General features: G+C 38.1%; 1 protein-coding gene across 1 annotated transcript in view; it reads right to left on the reverse strand.

The window, feature by feature from the left end:
* LOC150088089 (intracellular hyaluronan-binding protein 4-like) overlaps positions 1-19640 on the reverse strand; it is a 171728-nt gene that overhangs the window by 85751 nt on the left and 66337 nt on the right. Inside the window, exon 3 of the mRNA XM_090369327.1 lies at positions 4942-5079. Within this exon, the coding sequence (XP_090225453.1) occupies positions 4942-5079 (138 nt within the window). The remainder of the gene's footprint in view (positions 1-4941; positions 5080-19640) is intronic.

Below are 19640 nucleotides of genomic sequence, written 5' to 3' on the forward strand. Positions count from 1 at the left end.
CCCAACAGTTTATATTTATGCTCCCTGGTTTTTGTGCTCCTTTTAATGTTGCACAAAAACCACTGAATGATCGTGGAATGTTCAATGCAAGAATACCATCATTTAATTTGATCCCTCCCAATCTTTATGCACCTCAATCAGATCCCCCTCTGAAATGCATGTGAAGGACACAATGCCCAGACTTGATTATTTATCAGAAAATAATGGCAGACATGTGGAAATTTCATCAATAAAGATTAATGAAAAAGTTACCTTTATTATTTCTCTGAATTAATCACTTTGACTCTGGTGGTTAAAATTATTTATTTATTTTTTTTTTTTTTTTTTTTTTTGCTATTTAAAAAACTTGTTTTTTTTTTTTTCTTTTTGCATTGATTACAATAAGGGAAAAAAAATTTTTTTTAATATGTCTTATAAGTTTGAGCTATTAATTTTAAAATTGGGAAAGGATTTCATAATCACCCTGTAAAAAAAAAAGTTAAAAGTTTGGATGTACATTTAAAAAAATTTTAAATGGAATAATGACTAGACCCAGTGCTTCAACTAAGTTCTCTCAAGTGTAGAAAAGTGCCACACGTCAGTCATATGGCACTTTAGTACACTTCTCGATGGAAAAATACTTTTCCTGTGATAAAGTGCTCATACATCTGTATAACACTTCTTCATGGGAAAAATTGTGTAGCAGGCTTAAATCTTCAGGCACTGGTTTAATAAATTTGAATAAGAGTGAATCTATGATGTCAATTTTTTAGGAGAAATTGGCTTCAGGTAATCATGAAGCTGCAAAAAAAAAAAAAAAAAAATCCTGCTCAATTTCTAAATATAATCTTATTTAATTTAGATCATATTATGTCAGTTATATTATGAGATTGTGTATTATATGTGTGCAGGCTGAAAAACCCAAAACAACTCACAGGGGGCCTAAGATTGGCTAACTACAGCCTTGAATGCAGCAGACTTTCAGAAATTATGCCAGTTACTATAAGCCAGGAACAAGTTTTTAACACTGAAAAGACCAGCCTGTACTAGAAACAGACCAACTAGAACATTCCTCCCAAAGTTCTTTTACTAAAAGGAGTGGTAAGATTTTAAGTACACACCATTTTTTAAATCCCTGTATAATAATGTTGAAGAAGTATATATCACCTGTTCCAATAATTGAGTCCTCTTAATAATCATCATGGATTGCTTTTAATCCCTCATTCTCAATTATCAATGCAGTAGCAACAGTCTCAGATTTGTCCCTTTATCCATTATTATATCACCAGCCTTTTTCGTCACTTTATTAGTCTCACCAAAGAGAAAACCCGTAATGTCTTTACGCATTTTTGATATTTCATTGTAAATAAAAGACGGATCTTGCACCGCCCCAATGTCATCAGTCACTGTACCAAGCCTATTAGTAGGTATAACATTCTCATTGGTAGGAATAACCTCCTCATTTTTATTAACATGATCACTACCTTGCTCATTATCAGTTGCCTGATCACCTGCCTCATCATGTAATACTTAAACCAGTGTACCTCCATACAGTCTCATCGAACCATGACTATACCCACTAGAGTATACAAATTCACCTAATTTCTTTAGCTCAGCTTGCGACTGCAGTATCTTGGGTGGAAGTAGGGGTAAACTACCTTCCCCTACTCAGATCCTGCTGAAGATTGCAGCTGCAGTATCTTGGGTGGAAGTAGTGGTGAACTACCTTCCCCCCTTCAGATCCTGCTGAAGATTTGCTAACCCTGAAATTCCTGCTATCCATGTCACATCTAACAAATTCCAATTAACTCAGTATTAATTATACACAATAATCTCTCCTATCTAATTATATCACAGGTACAGAAGCTAATACTTCCAGTAATTTAAACAGAGATCAAAACAATAACTAGATTAGTATTCTGCAATGTAAACACTAACAAAATTAGTATTATTCAGTATCAGCTCAACAACAAAGATAACGATGATCTCAATATAATGCACCTTTCAACTTAATCCCAAAGTTCAAGGGATATATCCTACACAATCTGTAACCACAAACCACTGTTAATATAACAATTGTTCTCAAGCTGCCATTATGGCTGCCATAATTAGCGTTACTTAAATCTTCCCACGACTGATCAATAGATGTACTTATCTAATTAAAAAGGCATCTGACAACTTCAAAAATACACCAGAAGTCTTCCAAGAAAACCATAGGTCACAAAAATCACTAAATATCACCTTTGATGATCAATTTTCAAGAGGGCACCACTTCACACACTGCACTTCACGCCATATTGGCAATCTCACTCTAAGATAGTCTCTAAAAGTGTGTGATCGCTGGTACCGCTCCTAGGCATTTGCCCATCTCCACCTTGTTCATCTGTGTTGGTGCAAAACCTCTGCAGAGGGCACAAAAAAAAAGTGTTGGTGCTCGTGTGTCAGCCTAATGTGCTGGTTTGGGTCCAGTATGACCTGTATTTAAATTTAAAATTGAGAAAGGAGTTTGACAAGGAGACACAATATCTTCGAAGTTGTTTACTACTGCCCTTGAAGAGGCTTTCAGAAGATTAGACTGGTCGCAGAAAGGAGTCAATGTGAATGGAGAGTACCTAAACCATTTAAAATTTGCAGATGATATTGTGGTCATAAGCCACAATCCCAAAGAATTAAGAGGAAAATCTGAATCAGTTATGCAGAGTTAGTAAAAATTTTGGACTAAAGATGAATATGGCTAAAACAAAAGTAATGATGAACAAGTATGCTACAGAAAGGAATATAATGATTGAAGGAGTAGTAATTGAAAAGGTGGAGTCATATACTTATCTGGGACAAGTCGTTGGCTGTAATAATGATAAATGGCTGGAAGTCAAGAGAAGAATAAATTTTGGATGGATAGCATTCAGGAAATATAGTCACATACTGAGGAGCAATATCCCAATTTGTTTGAAATGTAAAATAATGAGCCAATGTATACTACCCACCATGACTGATGGAAGTGAAACTTGGGCACTCACCAAAAGAATGGAACAAATTATATTGGGAATCAGACTGTTAGATATGAAGAGAAACACATGAATTAGGCAGCGAACTCAAGTAAAGGACATTCTTATCAAAACTAAAGAACTAAAATGGTCTTGGGCAGGACACATAGCCCAAAGACATGATGACAGATGGACTAAGAGAATAACAGAATGGTACCCAAGAGGAGCTAGAAGAAAACCTGGAAGACAACGATGGACAGGGACAGATGAAATTCATGAGTTTGTGGTTAGTAAATGGATGGCCATTGCACAAAACAGAAGGAACTGGAAAGAGTCTGGAGAGGCCTTCATCCTGCAGTGAATTGAAAATGGCTCATGATAATCACCATCATCACCTGTAGTGCTGAAATGCACAAAATCCTGCACCCACTGGAGACAGTGCAATACAGGTGGGTTCCAGCAATCCCACTCCCAGGTTGCCCAAACCAGGAAGCAAGCAAAAAAAAAAAAAAAAAAAAAGCAGCTCTGTGTAAATTAACCTATTAATAATTTTACTCAGAAATTCTGATTTTTACCTTACTTAAATTTAACTTTAAGATATTGCAATGAAATTTAAAAGTTTGCCACAGGAAGCATGTTGATATGCATCTCTTCCGCTCCAAGATACACAGCAATGAAATGCATCTTTACAGTCTTCCACAAGAGGCGTACTAGAAGTAGATGATAAAGCCAGTAGCATCAACAGAGAAACAACAGCCACAATGAGACTGTTTCTCTATAAAGTACTGATTGCTATACAGTCAAATTCAGGAAAAATTGATCAAAATTTAATGGTGATGATGTTTTCTATGAGACTGTCGAAGTCCATTAATATTAGCTGGTCCAAAAAGATGTTGCTCAACTTGAAATATCAACCTTACAAGAAACCACTGCTACAGAAGAGCATAATGATCCTTGTCATCCTCCCAGTCAAAGGTACTCAACAATTATAAATCTTGCTTTTCAATCTTCCATAGAAGATATGTACTGGATAAAGATGGCAAAAACCTCCAGCACCAGGAATGAGGTCAACAGCCACAATGAGACTGTGCTTCTAAAATACAGTTTTACAATTCATCGTTTCCCATGCAGTCTAGGAAATCTTTTGGTCAGAAAATTAGGAGTGATGAAAATTGCTGTGAACAGTTGCAATGAGACTGTCATGGCACGATTTATATTATCTAATCTAAAAGTGGCATTTTTGAGCATGTAGTTTTAATTTTATATTGAGCTATTGTGGTGTTGGAGATCAGTATGGTATCTATTTACAGAGTCCGGCAAGCAGGAGGTTACAAGATTCAAATAATGAACTTAATAAGAGTCCCCCCCCAAGTATTCCAAGGAGGTCTTCCCTTCCTAGTATTGATATTTTTATTATTTACATTGTTTACTTGATATCTGTCTTATTTACAACAAGTGATATTCCAATGAAACACAGTAGGCTATTTTGTTCATTAAAATGCAGTCATGCAAATTGTACACAAATTTGATTTCAATTTAATTAACCAAGCTGATTCCTAAGTTCAGTTCTCTTCTGAAAAACTGACATCGAGAAGATCTGGAGGGCGGTAAAATTTTGTTAATTTTCTAGAAAGATATGAAAAAGGTAGAGGTTGATAAGCAGTTGGGTATTTCTTTATATGAAGCTGAGGAAATCAAAGTTGACGGGGATAGTGAACAATTGGTTGGCAAAATGCCCAGACTTCCATATGCTGATACTGTTAGGAAATATGCACAATGACAATCAATAAAAAACTCTGAGTAAGCAACCTGTTACAGTGAATTTCATTAATCCAAATTACTGAAACTGGATAAACTTTGTATAGTGTGGACATCTTTATATAGTGGACACTTTCTTCTGACCCAATGATGTCTGCTTTAGAGAGGTTCACTGCATTTATAAAGAAATTTTATACCTATATTTAGGGAAAAAAATTACCTTTTTTCTGTACTACTCTGACGATCAAACTCACGCCTGGGACGATTTTCAAAATTCCCATATGACCCCCTTCCTCGGCCCCTTCCTCTTCCTCTCCCACCTCCACGGCCTCTACGAAATTCTCCATCTCCACGATCCCTAAAACAAACACACAGAAAATTTGTAAGCTACAAATCAAATATGAAACCCATACCAAAATAAGTTTTAAAAAATTTAAAGTGTCTAAAAAATAACCATCAGGAATTTCATAACTTTTTTTTTGTGGATATATCCAACAACAAATTCTTGTACCTGCAACAGAGTACCTTTTAAAATAATGAAATAATAAAAACCATCTTGCTAGAAGGCTTTATCCGACAGTGATATAACTAGAAACTATTTGAGTGCATATGTGGGGTGGGGACAGTCATTTTTAAGGACTGTCCCCCACCCCACATATGCACTCAAAATAAATCAAAATAAGTTTCAAAAAACCTTTTAATCAAAGTTACACAGTCAGAAGTGGAATGCATTAGGAGGCAGACTAACTGGGTGATATTTGTGTGCAGAATAGCAAGCAGGGCTGATGAAACATCAATGCTTATAAAAATCACATAATAAGATCACTTAATAAAGAAAAAAAGAAAAATAAACAGATCTTACCATCAGAAAGAAACACCTTACAGAATTCTACTATAATGGCATCACTAATGTCTGCATTCAAGTATGAAGACAGTGGTCGAACACCCCACAAGGAAAAATGCAAAGACATTGCAAAAGAAAATAAAGATAAAGGTTTTACAGCCATGATTTCATTAGAAAGTACTATCTAACAGTTAGTCACGTAAAGGTCATATTTCCATAATGAACTGCTAAAAGCAACCAAAAATTTCATATGGTAAATTATATGCTATATAATATATATATATAATAACAATAAATAACACTATTATACCACATGAAATTAACAAAATAGGTTTTATTAAACTCATACGGAATACAAGCTCAATTTCTACACTAAATTGTTGGCAGGTGATATTACAAGATGCTTACCAAACCCACATCATCAAACCATAAATGCTAACAGCCAAAAGTTCTCTGGAACCCCACGTAACCTACGATAGAATGAATGAAGAAACCATAAACTTAAATACAGCGGGCTCTCTACAATCAAACAGAAGAAACCAGAACTATAAAATCCAAATTAAATGTACAAAAATCATACACCTAGAAAAATAATAATAATAAATAACTGAAATCTTAATTTAAACAATACTGAATAAATAACTAAATAAATAGCAAAATTACTATCAAACATTATGAAAATATAGAATAAAAGAAAGAAGGCCCTACCACACAAAAGAACTTGTGGTTGGGGGGGGGGGGAGAAAGAAATATACTAATGGACTGTGAGCTACTCATAACAGCTATACTACATCAAAATTAAAGGAAGTATATATGGTATGATTTAATAGTTAAATTATACTTAATCACTATTTTACCACATGCAGGTACTGCTGAAACTACAGTTATCCATATAAAGTCAAAAAATGAAATTAACTAATTAATAAAAAGTGCATGATTAAAAAAAAAATATATATATATAAAATTAAGGAGAGCCTGTCCTTGCCTCAAGATTAAGAGTGGTTTAAATTTAATTTAATTATTATGTAATCACGACTCCTTTCACGTTCTGATGTGAAAAAATTAGCATTAGTACAGGCATAAGACGCAAGAAAGCAAACTTATGCAACATGAGCAAAAAAAAAAAAAAACCTCCCATTTCACCCCTCCATTCGTTCCAAATGCCTGTCCAGCTCAGCCTTAAATTTATTTAGGCTATCAACTTCCACAAGAAAAGATGGAAGTCTGTTCCACCAATCAACTACCCGCTGGCTAAAAGCAAATTTCCACACATCAATTCTACAACTGCCTTTCCCCAATTTGAAACTGTGCCTCCTAACATTCTTAATCTGAGCAAGAGGAAGAATCCCATCAGCATTCAGCTTGCTCAACGCATTCAAGGCCTTATACACCTCAATCAGATCACCTCGCGGATACCTACTCTCGAGGCACTGCAATTTGCAGAACTTAAACCTTTCTTGGTAAGAGCACCCCTTTGTTCCCCTCATCAATCTTGATGCCCTTCTTTCTACTCGTTCTAGCAACTCTACATCTTTCCTAAAACGAGGCCTCTAGACCTGTACACAGAACTCTAGATGTGGCCTGCCTACTGACTTGTATAATGGGATAATCGCCTCCCCGTCCCTGCTAGCAAAATTCCTATATATCATTGACAAGATTCTGTGACCTGCCCTGGCAGACTGCCTGCACTGCTCAGAGAACTTCATATTTTGACTGCACAATTACTCCAGTTCTTTTTTCACTTTCCACTTCCCTGAGTGTAGTACCACACAGTTGGTACATTTCTCTTTGGTTATTGCTACCCATATGCAGTACTTTGCATTTGTCAATGTTAAACTTCAGTTGCCACTTCTCAGCCCATTCGCCCAACTTATCTAGATCCAGTTGGAGTAGCATACTGTCTTTACTGTCGTTAACAACCCTGCCAACCTTCATATCATCTGCAAACTTGGACATTAAACCTGATATACCTTCATCAATATCATTGATAATTATACAAAACAACAATAGGCCCAATACCGAAACCTGGAGACTAATTCTGGAGACCCATTCCAACAAAATGTTATTGGCGGAGAACTCCACTAATAACACAAAGAGCAGAACTCCACGAAGAGCAGAGTCCATTGCCACTCTCTGTCATCTCCCACTCAACCATCCCTTTATCCCCATTCCGGCAACTTACCCTTAATGCCATACCTCTCCAATTTGTACAGCAGTCTTCCATGTGCAACAATATCAAAAGTTTTTCCTGAAATCCAAGTATATGATATCAAAATTATTTTTGGCATTCAGTTCCTTTGTGACCACATCATAGTATCCAACCAAATTTGTCAACCAACACTGATTTCCTAATTTATTACAGCAGTCTTGTCTAGATGACAAGACTGCAATGCTTCTTTAACCAGTGACTCCATTATTTTTTTCCCCCGGGACACAAGTTAAACTAACAGGTCTATAGTTACTTGTGTCACCTTTTGAATCCCCCTTTATGAATTGGTGATACATTTGCACACCTCCAGTCCATGGGGACCTCCCCTGAGTCCAAGGAAGCTCTCATAATTATGGCTAAGGGTTTGCTTACTTCCTTTGCTGCCTCCTTTAATATAACTGGATAGATCCTGTGCACCCCAGGTGCCTTTCTTATGTTTAACTTCAACAATTTCTCCAACACTTTGCTTTCAGTTATTACAAAATCACTTAGCTCCCTGTTAGAGTTTGATAAACTTCTGGCATTCTCCTCATTGAATAACTCCTCATATGTGAATGTAAATGCAAAATACTCATTCAGTTTATCAGCTACCTGAGCATGATCATCAATAGTCAATCCATCTATGTTAAGTGGTCCAATCTGATCCATCCTTTTCCTTCTAGAGTTTACATAAGTAAAGAACTCTTTACTGTTTTTTTTTGCATCCTTTGCCAAAGATTTCTCATAATCTGCCTTCGCCTGCCTAACTTCCTTTGTGACCTGATTACAGACTAGTTTATACCTGCTATAGGCTTCTGTGTCATCTGATAAAATAAAATACTATGACTATTAGTGCTTTTCTTTCTCTCCTTCTCCCACCCCTTCTTAACTTCTCCAGTTAGGCTCTCCTTTTTTTATTCTATTTTTTTCATTACATTAGTAACTGCTGTAATTTAGTTAATTGTTCTTAATTAATCTTTTTTATGTGATTTTATTAATTAATTTCATTTCTTTGATGCATACAGGTAACAGTAGTAAATACAACTGCTGCTGTAGTTTCAACATACCTCCACATGGTAAAAACATTGACAAATCCTAGCCTATGTGCAGAATCCCTCAAACCCAAAGATCCATCTATCATCATCTTTGATTTTTCCAGTGATATCTCTCAGGAAGAGCTTTTTGATGAGGCACATAAACGTAACTTCAGCGAGTACGTTACCAAACACGACCTACAAAAAAGGCTCTCTACCTAAAGGTAGCACAGCAACCAGATCCAAACAAAATGTGAATTGGATTGTCAAAGTTGCTCCCAATATATGGAATATCATCACGAAGCAAGAGAAAATGTAGTTTGGAGGTCCCACAGATAGAGAATTTGTCTCAATGCCAGAATGTTACAGATGCCGCAAATTTTGGCAAATAACACATACCTGTACTGCCAGTGTCCACTTATTGGCTCTGTGCAGAAAAAGGGCACACATACACAGAGTGCCTAAAGAGATAACCCCCCCAACTTGTGTAAACTGCAAGACGAACAAAATTAATCATGACCATCCAATCCAAGATCCCAGTTGCCCTACACACCAAAAAGTAGAGATTATACCAGTAAAAAATCAACTATAGATCTATGCCCTAAATGCCTCGATACAGAGTTAAAGTTCTTGAAAATTAATGCCTAGTGTGCAAGCACAATAATGGACCAACTCAAAAATAAACAGAAGAGCGATGCACTGACATTTGTCTCATCCAAGAGCCCTATATCCATTCGAAAAAGGTTCAAGGTTGTTGAGTCGAAGGTGATATATGCCTAAAGCAGCCATTATAGTATGGAACTCAAGCATCTCGGTCACCAAGGTGAACTCCCACTGTACAGCCTGTGCTCACATCGTATCTGCACTGGGAACCTTCCATCTAATCTCCATATATTCCAGACCTGGGGAAGACATCATCCCCAAAATTTATTGGCTATAACCAGCCTTGACTTCTCTAAACAGCCAAAAAATCATTGTGGCTATAGATACAAACTGGCACTCCACCTTCTGGCACAGCAACACTCAGCAAGATGATGTGGTTTGTCCCAGTTCAGTAAATGGTATGAGATTAGAAGACTATCTGGCAACCTCCACCTATGAAATACTAAACAAACCTGGTCAACTATGTACAGTCAGTCCTTGTATAACACGTGTTTACACTACACAAATTCGATCATACGTGATTTATAAATAGGGGAACGATATCTTATATAACACAAACCGAATTCGCTTATGCACGATTCGCCTTTGTGTTTACAAGAAATGGCAGTCGAATGCAGAATCACCCCCAACCGAACGCAGCATGATAGGAATGAAGAGAAGATTCTGAAAATGTATTTATGTGTTTTATATCAGTGAAGGGGAAACATATTTCACCAAATAATGTAAAAACCAACACAATTCCAGCTATCGGTATAATCACAAATGCAATTAGATCGAGTTTACTACCAGTTTATAACAGATTCAACTAGCAGAAACGCAACTGGAAATTGTTTTTATTGTTTTATGGTAGTAACCCCTAGAAATGTGCTTTAGTAAAATGTGAGGTGTTAATAGTGTCTCTCTGCCTTTACAGTGTTGTTTATTCAGTTGGTACACGTGCGCAGCTTTGTTTATGTGTATCAAGCATGCCTCCTCGTTTTGTAATTGTGTTTTATTCCCTAAAAATGAGTAAAATACTTAAAAGGTGTGAAAAGGAAGCGTCCTAGTGAAGACACTGCAGATTCAGAGAGAAAAAGAAAAGCAATATCGATAAACAGAGGCGTACTGGATCAAAAATTCTTACCTGGGAAAATTTATAGTGGCCTCATACTATGGTTTATGGCCAAAATCACACCAGCCTCCGGCCCACTGGGGTTTCCCCGGTAAGGCTTATGGCCAGTCCGCCTCTGTCGATAGAGAAAAAATATGAAATTGTGAAATGCTTTTAGTGAAATGAAAGACCATGTGATATTGCATGTGCTACAGACCTAAATGAGGCAACGCCGAGAATTACAAAGTATGCAGAGAAAATAAAAACAACTTTCGTAGCAGGAACAACTCAAAGTGTAATTAAAATCAATTAGATTAAGACACAAAGAATTGGCAGAGATGGAATGGCTGTCATCTGTTTGGATAGAAAATCAAACAAAAAACAAGTTTGCTTATGATAGAAGCAAAAGCATTAGCAATATTTTATTACGTAATAGTCGTAATAAAATACGTAAGTATTTTATGACGATTATTTATTGTGTTTGGTAATGTTTTGATTACAAATGTGTGTTCAATCTTGGGTGGTCAGCACCTAACCCTATTTTTCCCATAGGGCCTGTTGTTTATATTGAACGATTTTGCATTGCACGACGGTTTCTAGGAACACAACTACTGTGCTATATGAGGACTGACTGTACCCTCTCCACAACCCAGCATGAATCTAATATTGATGTGACACTGGCTACAAGATCTGTGCCCAGAATAATAGTGGATTGGCAAGTTAATGAATCTTGGAAAACCTCAGGTCATCAAGCAATCTCCTTCTCCCTGGTCTGACTAGTGGATCATGTTCCACCTAGTACCAATAATATAGACAGATATATCCTCAAAAAAAGGCAGACTGGGGGGAGGGGGGTCTGTAGTAATGCTCAAACAACAACTTGAGCAAAAATTCCTGCAAAATCTTTATCACCTACCCCGAGACGAACACAGTCATAACAACAATCTCCAGACAGTTCGTGATATATCTCAATACCAAGGAGGGAACCCCAGTAAAATTCAGCACGATGGTGGTGTGCAGAACTGACAAGTTCCCTCGGCACAGAAAAACATTCAGAAAGCCTGCAGATCCTGGCTACAGCTGTAAGTAGTGACCCTGCAGAACACTTTCTGCAACTTAAGAGACTGATACACAAATGGGGATCACGCAAAACAAAAGACAATCCTGGAAAAAAACTAGTCTTCAGTACTGGCAACATGGATCCCCTGGGGCGTAGTTATAAAATTATCACTAGCAAACTACCTTGTGGGTTTGTTTGTTTGTTATTTGGTTTCTAGGAGCATTAGCAACTAAGGCCATATTGCTCCCGGAATATGCGGTGGTCATTCCCTGACCTTTCCACATCCTCCATATTTGGCTACCTTGTGGGGAGGTCACAAATGCAACAATCGCACCAAATGGAATTCTACCAATACTTGAGAGGACTCAGTAGCGAACATACTTACCTATCTGTTTCTAGATGACAGAACAAGAAAATGAAACACAGAGACGTATTTTTGGAGAAAACACCAATTATAATAATGACCTGGCTGAAATGCCTTTCCGGCTTGAAGAACTTGCAGCTGCTCTTGCAAAAACAAAACCCAACAAGGTTCCAGGCCAAAATCTCCTGGAGTTGGAGATCATACACAAATTCTGCAAGCACCTTTCAGAACACCTATTAGCTCTTTACAACAACTGCCTTGAAAAAAATCAACATCCCCATCCGCATGCAAGCTAACCTGCTTTCACTTAATCCTCAAGAAACTGGACAAACTACCAACACAGCCAAGTTCTTATAAGCCAATTACCATTTTACCTGTTCTTGGGAAAATATGGAATGATTATTGCATGAGGCAAATTTACAATCGCCACACCAACATGAGTTCAAGAAAGGCAGTTGGACTAAGGAAGGCTCCCACAAAGTCTCCATAGACTTTGTGGGAGCCTTCAATGCCCTCTGGTGGCCTAGCATCATGAGGGGACTGAGGTCTCTCGCCCTCCCAAAAAATCTCTATCCCTGCCTATAGAATTATCTGATGAGTTGCACGGTCATGGTCCAAACAAAACACAAAGAATCCACCAGAGCTGTCATCAGAGGTTGCTCCCCAGAGGTCTGTGCCCCAGCCAATGTTCTGGTCAATCACACTACAGGTGACCCCTGCTTAACACTGATAATTCGTTCCGGAAAAACAGAGCGCTAAGTGAGCGCCGCATTCCCATAAGGTAACATATGTATTCATGAGTTGCGGTCGGTGCCATAGGATATTTCCTAATCAATAATAAATGGTAGTGAAAAGATGCACAAATGTTGGTCAAAATATTTAATATTCAAATATTTGCATATAAAATATTCTGCATTACGTACGTATATAATTATGTGGAAGTACTTATGTATCAAAATTAAACTTAAAATTCCAATTTAATTGATGAATTTAATCATGAAAAATGTGTCGATTTTGGGTTGGCCCTCTTCCTGGTGAACTAAAAGGGGTTTTAATTTTTAATCCCCCGCAGCATTATCACTCAACAATAAAGTCAACCGATCCTTCGCCACTTTGAAGCCTGGCATGTTATTTTCTTCTTTCAATATGAAACTTCTTTTAGGCATTTGTTTCCAAAAAAGTCTTGCTTCATCTATGTTAAAAACTTGTTGAGAAGTATAATACATAATACCCCTCTTCAATAATTTTAACAAGTTCTTTTTTGAAAGTTTCGGCTCCTTGATCTGCACTTGCTGCTTCTCCCTGGATTTTAAATCTATTCAACCAGCCCTTACTAGTTTTAAATGGTTCCACATTTTTTTTTTTTTTTTTTTTTAGGTGAGTTTTTTTCAGATCTTTTTTTTTTTTTTTTTTTTACATAATATTTAATTTAACTGAATTCTGCATTGGATATTATCTTCAATAAAATTAGCCAAAGTCTTTCCATTTCAATCCTAATAGCTGGCCTAGGAACAGCTATCTTTCCCACTGCTAAAATTAATTCTTTATTTTTTTTTTTATAATTTTTCTTACAGTTAAACTTGCAAGTCCTAAATTATGGCACACATCCGCTTGTCTTTGACTGGAATCGATTCGCTTCAAAACGTCTAATTTAATTTTCGAATTCAGTCTTTTTCTTACATTTATAGTCTTCGTGCTGCGCCCAGACATTGCTTTTTCATTCTTATCTGCCATTATTAACTCTTTGAAAATGTAACTGCGTTGGTTGCATTAATTATGATACAATGTTCAAGTAAACTGTCCATTACGCATGATGTCTAATACTGTAATGAGCGATGACTAGACTTTGGATAAATGCATATAACGCAAATATTACAAGCAATATACTTGTGATTTTTTAAAATGTTGATCTCGGACCTAGGTAACAAGTCACTGTACTGCAATTGAATTAGCTTGTGTGAAAATATCACTAAGCGTGGGAAAATTTCTCAAGTCGGTGGGGGAAATGTTTTAATGCTGTTTGATATTCATTTTCAAGCTATTGACGCCATCAAATGAAACGATTTTGTTAAATATGCCAAAAAAGCAATCTGTAAAAGAGCGTTATAGTGATCTATGACAGCGTTATAGTCAGATATGGGTTATAATATAAGAACAGCATTATAACAAATCAGCGTAAAGCAAACCACGTTATAACATCTGCTGTATACATGTCTTCTAGCCTTTGAAGATGACCAGATTTTCATTACAGGTGGAAACATTCAGCTTGAGGAAAGGAAAAATACGGCCCTAAAAGCTATCCATGATTGGACTACCCACAAACTAAAAATATTAACAGAAAAGACTCAAGCAATTCTAATCAAAGGCAGTCTCAGTGCCACTCGTTCACCAACAATCAAGATTAATGGCAGACCAGTAAAACTTGTAACCAAATTCGAATATCTGGGAGTTGATAGTTGACAGTAAACTTACCTTCCACCCACATCTCCAACATCTTGGAGAAAAGATCAGAAAATACACAGGCATGATTTCCAGAATTACAAGGTGTGATTGGAGCCTAAAAAGAAGAACATTAACAATCATCTACAAGGTTGTTCTGCACCCTGCTATGGTGCAGGAGCCTGATTCCGTAAAGGGGAGTACAGTGGTCTCAGACAGTTTTTAAGTTCTGTACAGTGGGATCAACTGACGATGTTACAAACAGTAAATTCTAAGTGGGAAGCATTCAAAGAATTAATCGTGGAAGCTACTAGACTTTATATACCGATTAAGAAATATCGTTCAAGGTTTAGGCCTAAATGGTTATCAAATGAACTAATGAGACTCGTGACAGAGAAGAAAAATGCATGGGATGCATATAAATTATCAGGTGACGCAGAAGCCTGTGGCAGATATAAGCTAGTCTGTAATCAGGTCACAAAGGAGGTTCGGCAGGCGAAGGCGGATTACGAGAAATCTTTGGCAAAAGATGCTAAGAAAAACAGCAAGGATTTCTTTACTTATATAAACTCTAAAAGGAAGGGGATGAATATGATTGGTCCACTTGACATCGATGGTTCGACTGTTGATGATCCTGCTCAGATAGCAAACAAACTGAATGAGTATTTTGCATCTACATTCACACGTGAGGAATTATTACAATTTGAAAATGGAAGAAGGTTATCAAATTGTAGCAGTGTGCTTAATGATTTTGTAATAACTGAGAGCAAAGTGGAGGAGAAATTGTTGAAGTTAAACACAAGAAAGGCACCTGGGGTGGATGGGATCTATCCAGTTATTTTAAAGGAGGCGGCAAAGCAACTAAGCAAACCTTAGCCATAATTATGAGAGCATCCTTGGACTCAGGGGAGGTTCCCACGGACTGGAGATGTGCAAATGTGTCCCCAATTCACAAAGGTGGATCGAAGGGTGACACGAGTAATTACAGACCAGTTAGTTTAACTTCTGTTCCGGGTAAAACAATGGAGTCACTGGTTAAAGATGCATTGCAGGATCATCTAGACAAGACTGCAGCAATAATTCAGACACAGCATGGGTTTGTTAAGGGAAAGTCTTGTCTGACAAATTTGATAGGATATTATGATGTGGTTACAAAGTAACTGGATGCAAAAAATAATTTTGATATTATATATTTAGATTTCAGGAAAGCTTTTGACACTGTTGCGCATGGAAGACTATTGTACAAATTGGAGCAGAAAGGTATTAAGGGTAAGTTGCTACAATGGATAAAAGGATGGTTAAGTGGGAGAAGACAGAGGGTGGTAATCAATGGGTGCTGCTCTTCGTGGACTAATGTTATTAGTGGAGTCCCACAGGGTTCGGTGTTAGGTCCACTGTTGTTTTGTATATTTATCAATGATATTGATGAAGGTATATCAGGCTTAATGTCGAAGTTTGCAGATGACACAAAGGTTAGCAGGGTTGTTAATGACAGTAATGGCAGTGTGCTACTGCAACAGGATCTAGATAATTTGGGCAGATGGGCTAAGAAGTGGCAACTGAAGTTCAACCTTGACAAATGCAAAGTACTGCATATGGGTAGAAGTAACCCCAGAGAAACGTACCAACTGTGTGGTACTACACTTAAGGTGGTAGAAAATGAAAAAGACCTGGGAGTAATTGTGCAGTCAGATATGAAGTTTTCTGAGCAGTGCAGACAGGCTGCTAGGGCGGGTCATGGGGTTTTGTCAATGATATATAGGAATTTTGCTAGCAGGGAGAAGGAGGTGATTGTCCCTCTGTATAAGGCAATGGTCAGGCCACGCCTTGAGTACTGCGTACAGGTCTGGAGGCCTCATTTTAGGAAAGATGTAGATTTGCTTGAGCGTGTACAGAGAAGAGCAACACGATTGGTGAGGGGAATGAAGGGATTCTCTTACCAAGAGAGGCTTAAGTTCTGCAAATTGCAGTGGCTGGAAACTAGGCACCTGCGCGGTGATCTGATTGAGGTCTATAAGGCCTTGAATGGGTTGAGCACGCTGAATTCTGATGGGATCCTTCCACTTGTTCAGATTACCAACCTACGGGGACATAAGTTCAAATTAAGAAAGGACAGATGTAGAATAGATGTGCGGAAATTTGCCTTTAGCCAGCGAGTGGTTAATTGCTGGAACAAACTTCCATCTGTCGTTGTGGAAGTTGATAGGTTAAATAAATTTAAGGAGGAACTGGACAGGCATTTGGAGGGAATGGTGTGATTTTTTTTGTTTTTTTTTTTTGGCTGATGCTGCATAAGCTCCTACACTTGCTTTCTTGCATCATGTGCCACTACTACTACTACTACTACTACTACTACCACAGAGTAATCCTCGAAAGAAAGAGAATAAAATTGGATACATTTCAAAGGCGTATCTTACTCACCATCACCAGGGCATTCTGCATCGTCAGCACATCTGCACTTCAGGTCCTTGTGGGTGCACGCCCCTTGCATATGGAAGTTTTTGCAAGAAGACTCTTATACCACCATAGGAAAACTCTGCCAATGACAATCATGGACTATGTTCTCAACCTCACCAACAACCAGAAACAGGAAAAGAAAGACATTGCATCCCACCTCCTCCATAGATGGCAGTCGGACTGGATTGCCTGAACCAAAGGAAGTCACTCACAGATTTGTATTAGATGTCTTGATGACCTATCAGAACCCACCACCTTGGTACACTACTGATCTGCACCTCATCTACATATTAACTGGCCATGGCTCCTTCAAAGTCAAGTTTGATGATAACCCTCCCTGTGTTTGTGAAAAAGATGAAAATTGGGAGCATTTGCTATTTGACTGCAACCTTTACCCTATAAGCCATATGCTCACCTTTCTATTATCTCTCATTCGTGGTGAGGAGCACCTCTCAGCTTTTGCACAAGCTACTTTTGAGATCAGGAGAACAATTCTACCAGTGGCAAGACCAGTAAACTAACAATTAAAGAAAACACTTGGATGAATCACAGAAAACAGCTGCCAAATGGTGGCCCTCTCTATGTGGGCACTCTAGCCTTGCAACTCTGTCAACTTTTTCCTGGGAGGGCCTCCACAACAGAGAGTAACCCACTCTTCGTCCCTCACCTACCTATCTCAACCGAAAGACATCTTCCATCCTCGTCATTCTATCTTCCTCCCAATTATGAGTCCCACTCTCAAGTTATCTACCCACACTCATCCTTTTTTTTTTTTTTTACTTGGTCACCACCCAGAAAGCTCAGGCAACCCTGCCAGAGACCAGCCAGAATATATATAATGGGCAGCCTGGTTCACCTCCCAGTGGTGGTGGCGGAGGGCAACAAAGAGTCCAACTTCGGGTCCCTGTGGCCAAGCAGCCAGACACAACAGCAGAACAAACAACACAATACTACATAAACAGACACTACTTTTCCTGGCTTTTGTAGTAGTTCTGCATTTCATCACAAAGCACATACGGTGCAGATATGGGAAACCACCGGTGATGCCTGACCTAAATACTATGCTCCAGTGCCACAGAATGTGTGTAAATTCCCAAAGGGTAGTCTTCTTTGGAGGGTGGGCTGAGTAATGGATGATGAATCTGGTGAACAGAATGGGATTACCAGTTCAATTTTATGAATTTAAGTACTGATTAAGTCATCAAATGCAGACATTGTAGGGATAGCAGGGAGATGGTGTCATGCAGGCAAAAGCAACAGTGGTTTAACTGTTGATGACCCTGCTCAGGTTGCTGACACTGAATGGGTTTTTTTTGCATATACATTCACACTTGAGCTATTCTTTAGGGAAGCGGATGCCAGAAGTTAATCAAACTCAATGGAGAGTTAAATGATTTTGTGATAATTGAAAGGAAATTAGATGAGAAACTGTTGAAACTAAACATAAAAAAGGTGGTAAAGCTGGATGGAATCTATCCAATTATATTAAGGAAGGCAGCAACAGAGGTAAGTAAACTCTTAGCCATACTTATGAGAACATTTTTGGATTCAGGGGAGGTCCCTATGGACTGGAGAATTACAGCTTAATGTCTGTTCCCAGAAAATAATGGAGTCACTGGTTAAAGAAGTAATTCAAGACCATCTCGACAGGTATGTAATTATACTGCAATCATAGCATGGATTTCTTAAAGGACGGTCTTGTCTGACCAATGTGATTGGATACTATGATGCAGTGACCAACAAACTCGATGCAAAAAATAACTGATCTCATATACTTGGATTTCGGGAAGGATTTTGATACTGTTGCACATAAAAGACTGCTGTACAAACTGGAGAAATGTAGAATTAAGGGCAAGTTACTGCTATGCATATAGGAATGGTTGAGTGCAAGAAGACAAGAGTGGTTATCAATGGGCACTGCTCTATGTGGACTAATGTGGGGTCCCACAGGGTTCAGTGCTGGACTAATTGTTGTTTTCAATATTTATTAATGATACTGATAAAGGTATATCTGGCTTAATGTCTAAGTTTGCAGATGAGACAAAGGCTGGCAGGGTGGTTAATGACAGTAATCAGGGTGAACTATAGCAACAAGATGTAGGAAAAATAGGTCAATGGACAGAGAAATTGTAGTTAGTTTAAAAAACTGAAAAATGCAAGGTACTGCATATGGGCAGCAGTAATCCCAGATTAATACACCATGTGGTACTAGACTCAGAGAAGTAAAAAATGAAAAAGACCTAGGGGTAATTGTGCAGTCAGATATGAAGTTCTCTGAGCAGTGTAGACAGGGGCCAAGGCAACTCATGGGGTTTTGTCAATGATATACAGAAACTTTTCTAACAGGGATAAGGTGATTATCTCTTTGTACAAGGCCATAGTTAGGCCGAATCTTGAGTACTGTATACAGGTCTGGAGGCCTCACTTCAGGAAATGATGTAGATCTGCTGGAAAGAGTGAAGAGGTCAACCAACCAGATTGGTGAAGGGAACAAAACGGTGATTTTTGCCAATAAAGACTTCAGTTCTGCAAATTGCGGCATCTGGAGACTAGGCACCTGTGAGGTGATCTGATTGAGGTGTTTAAGGCTTTGAATGGCATTCTTCTACTTGTTGAGACTACACATGAGGGAGAGGGGCATAAATTCAAGCTGAGGAAGGATGGTTGTAGGATAGGTATGCAGAAGTGCAACAATCAACCAACCACTGGCTTCAGCCAGTGGTTGGTTGATTGTTGGAATAAACTTCCATGTGTTGTGGAAGTGGGTGGTTTGAATAAAT

This window comes from Mastigoproctus giganteus, chromosome 3, assembly GCF_048544385.1.
Source record: "Mastigoproctus giganteus isolate SK-2022 chromosome 3, ASM4854438v1, whole genome shotgun sequence".
NCBI classification, from domain to species: domain Eukaryota; kingdom Metazoa; phylum Arthropoda; class Arachnida; order Uropygi; family Thelyphonidae; genus Mastigoproctus; species Mastigoproctus giganteus.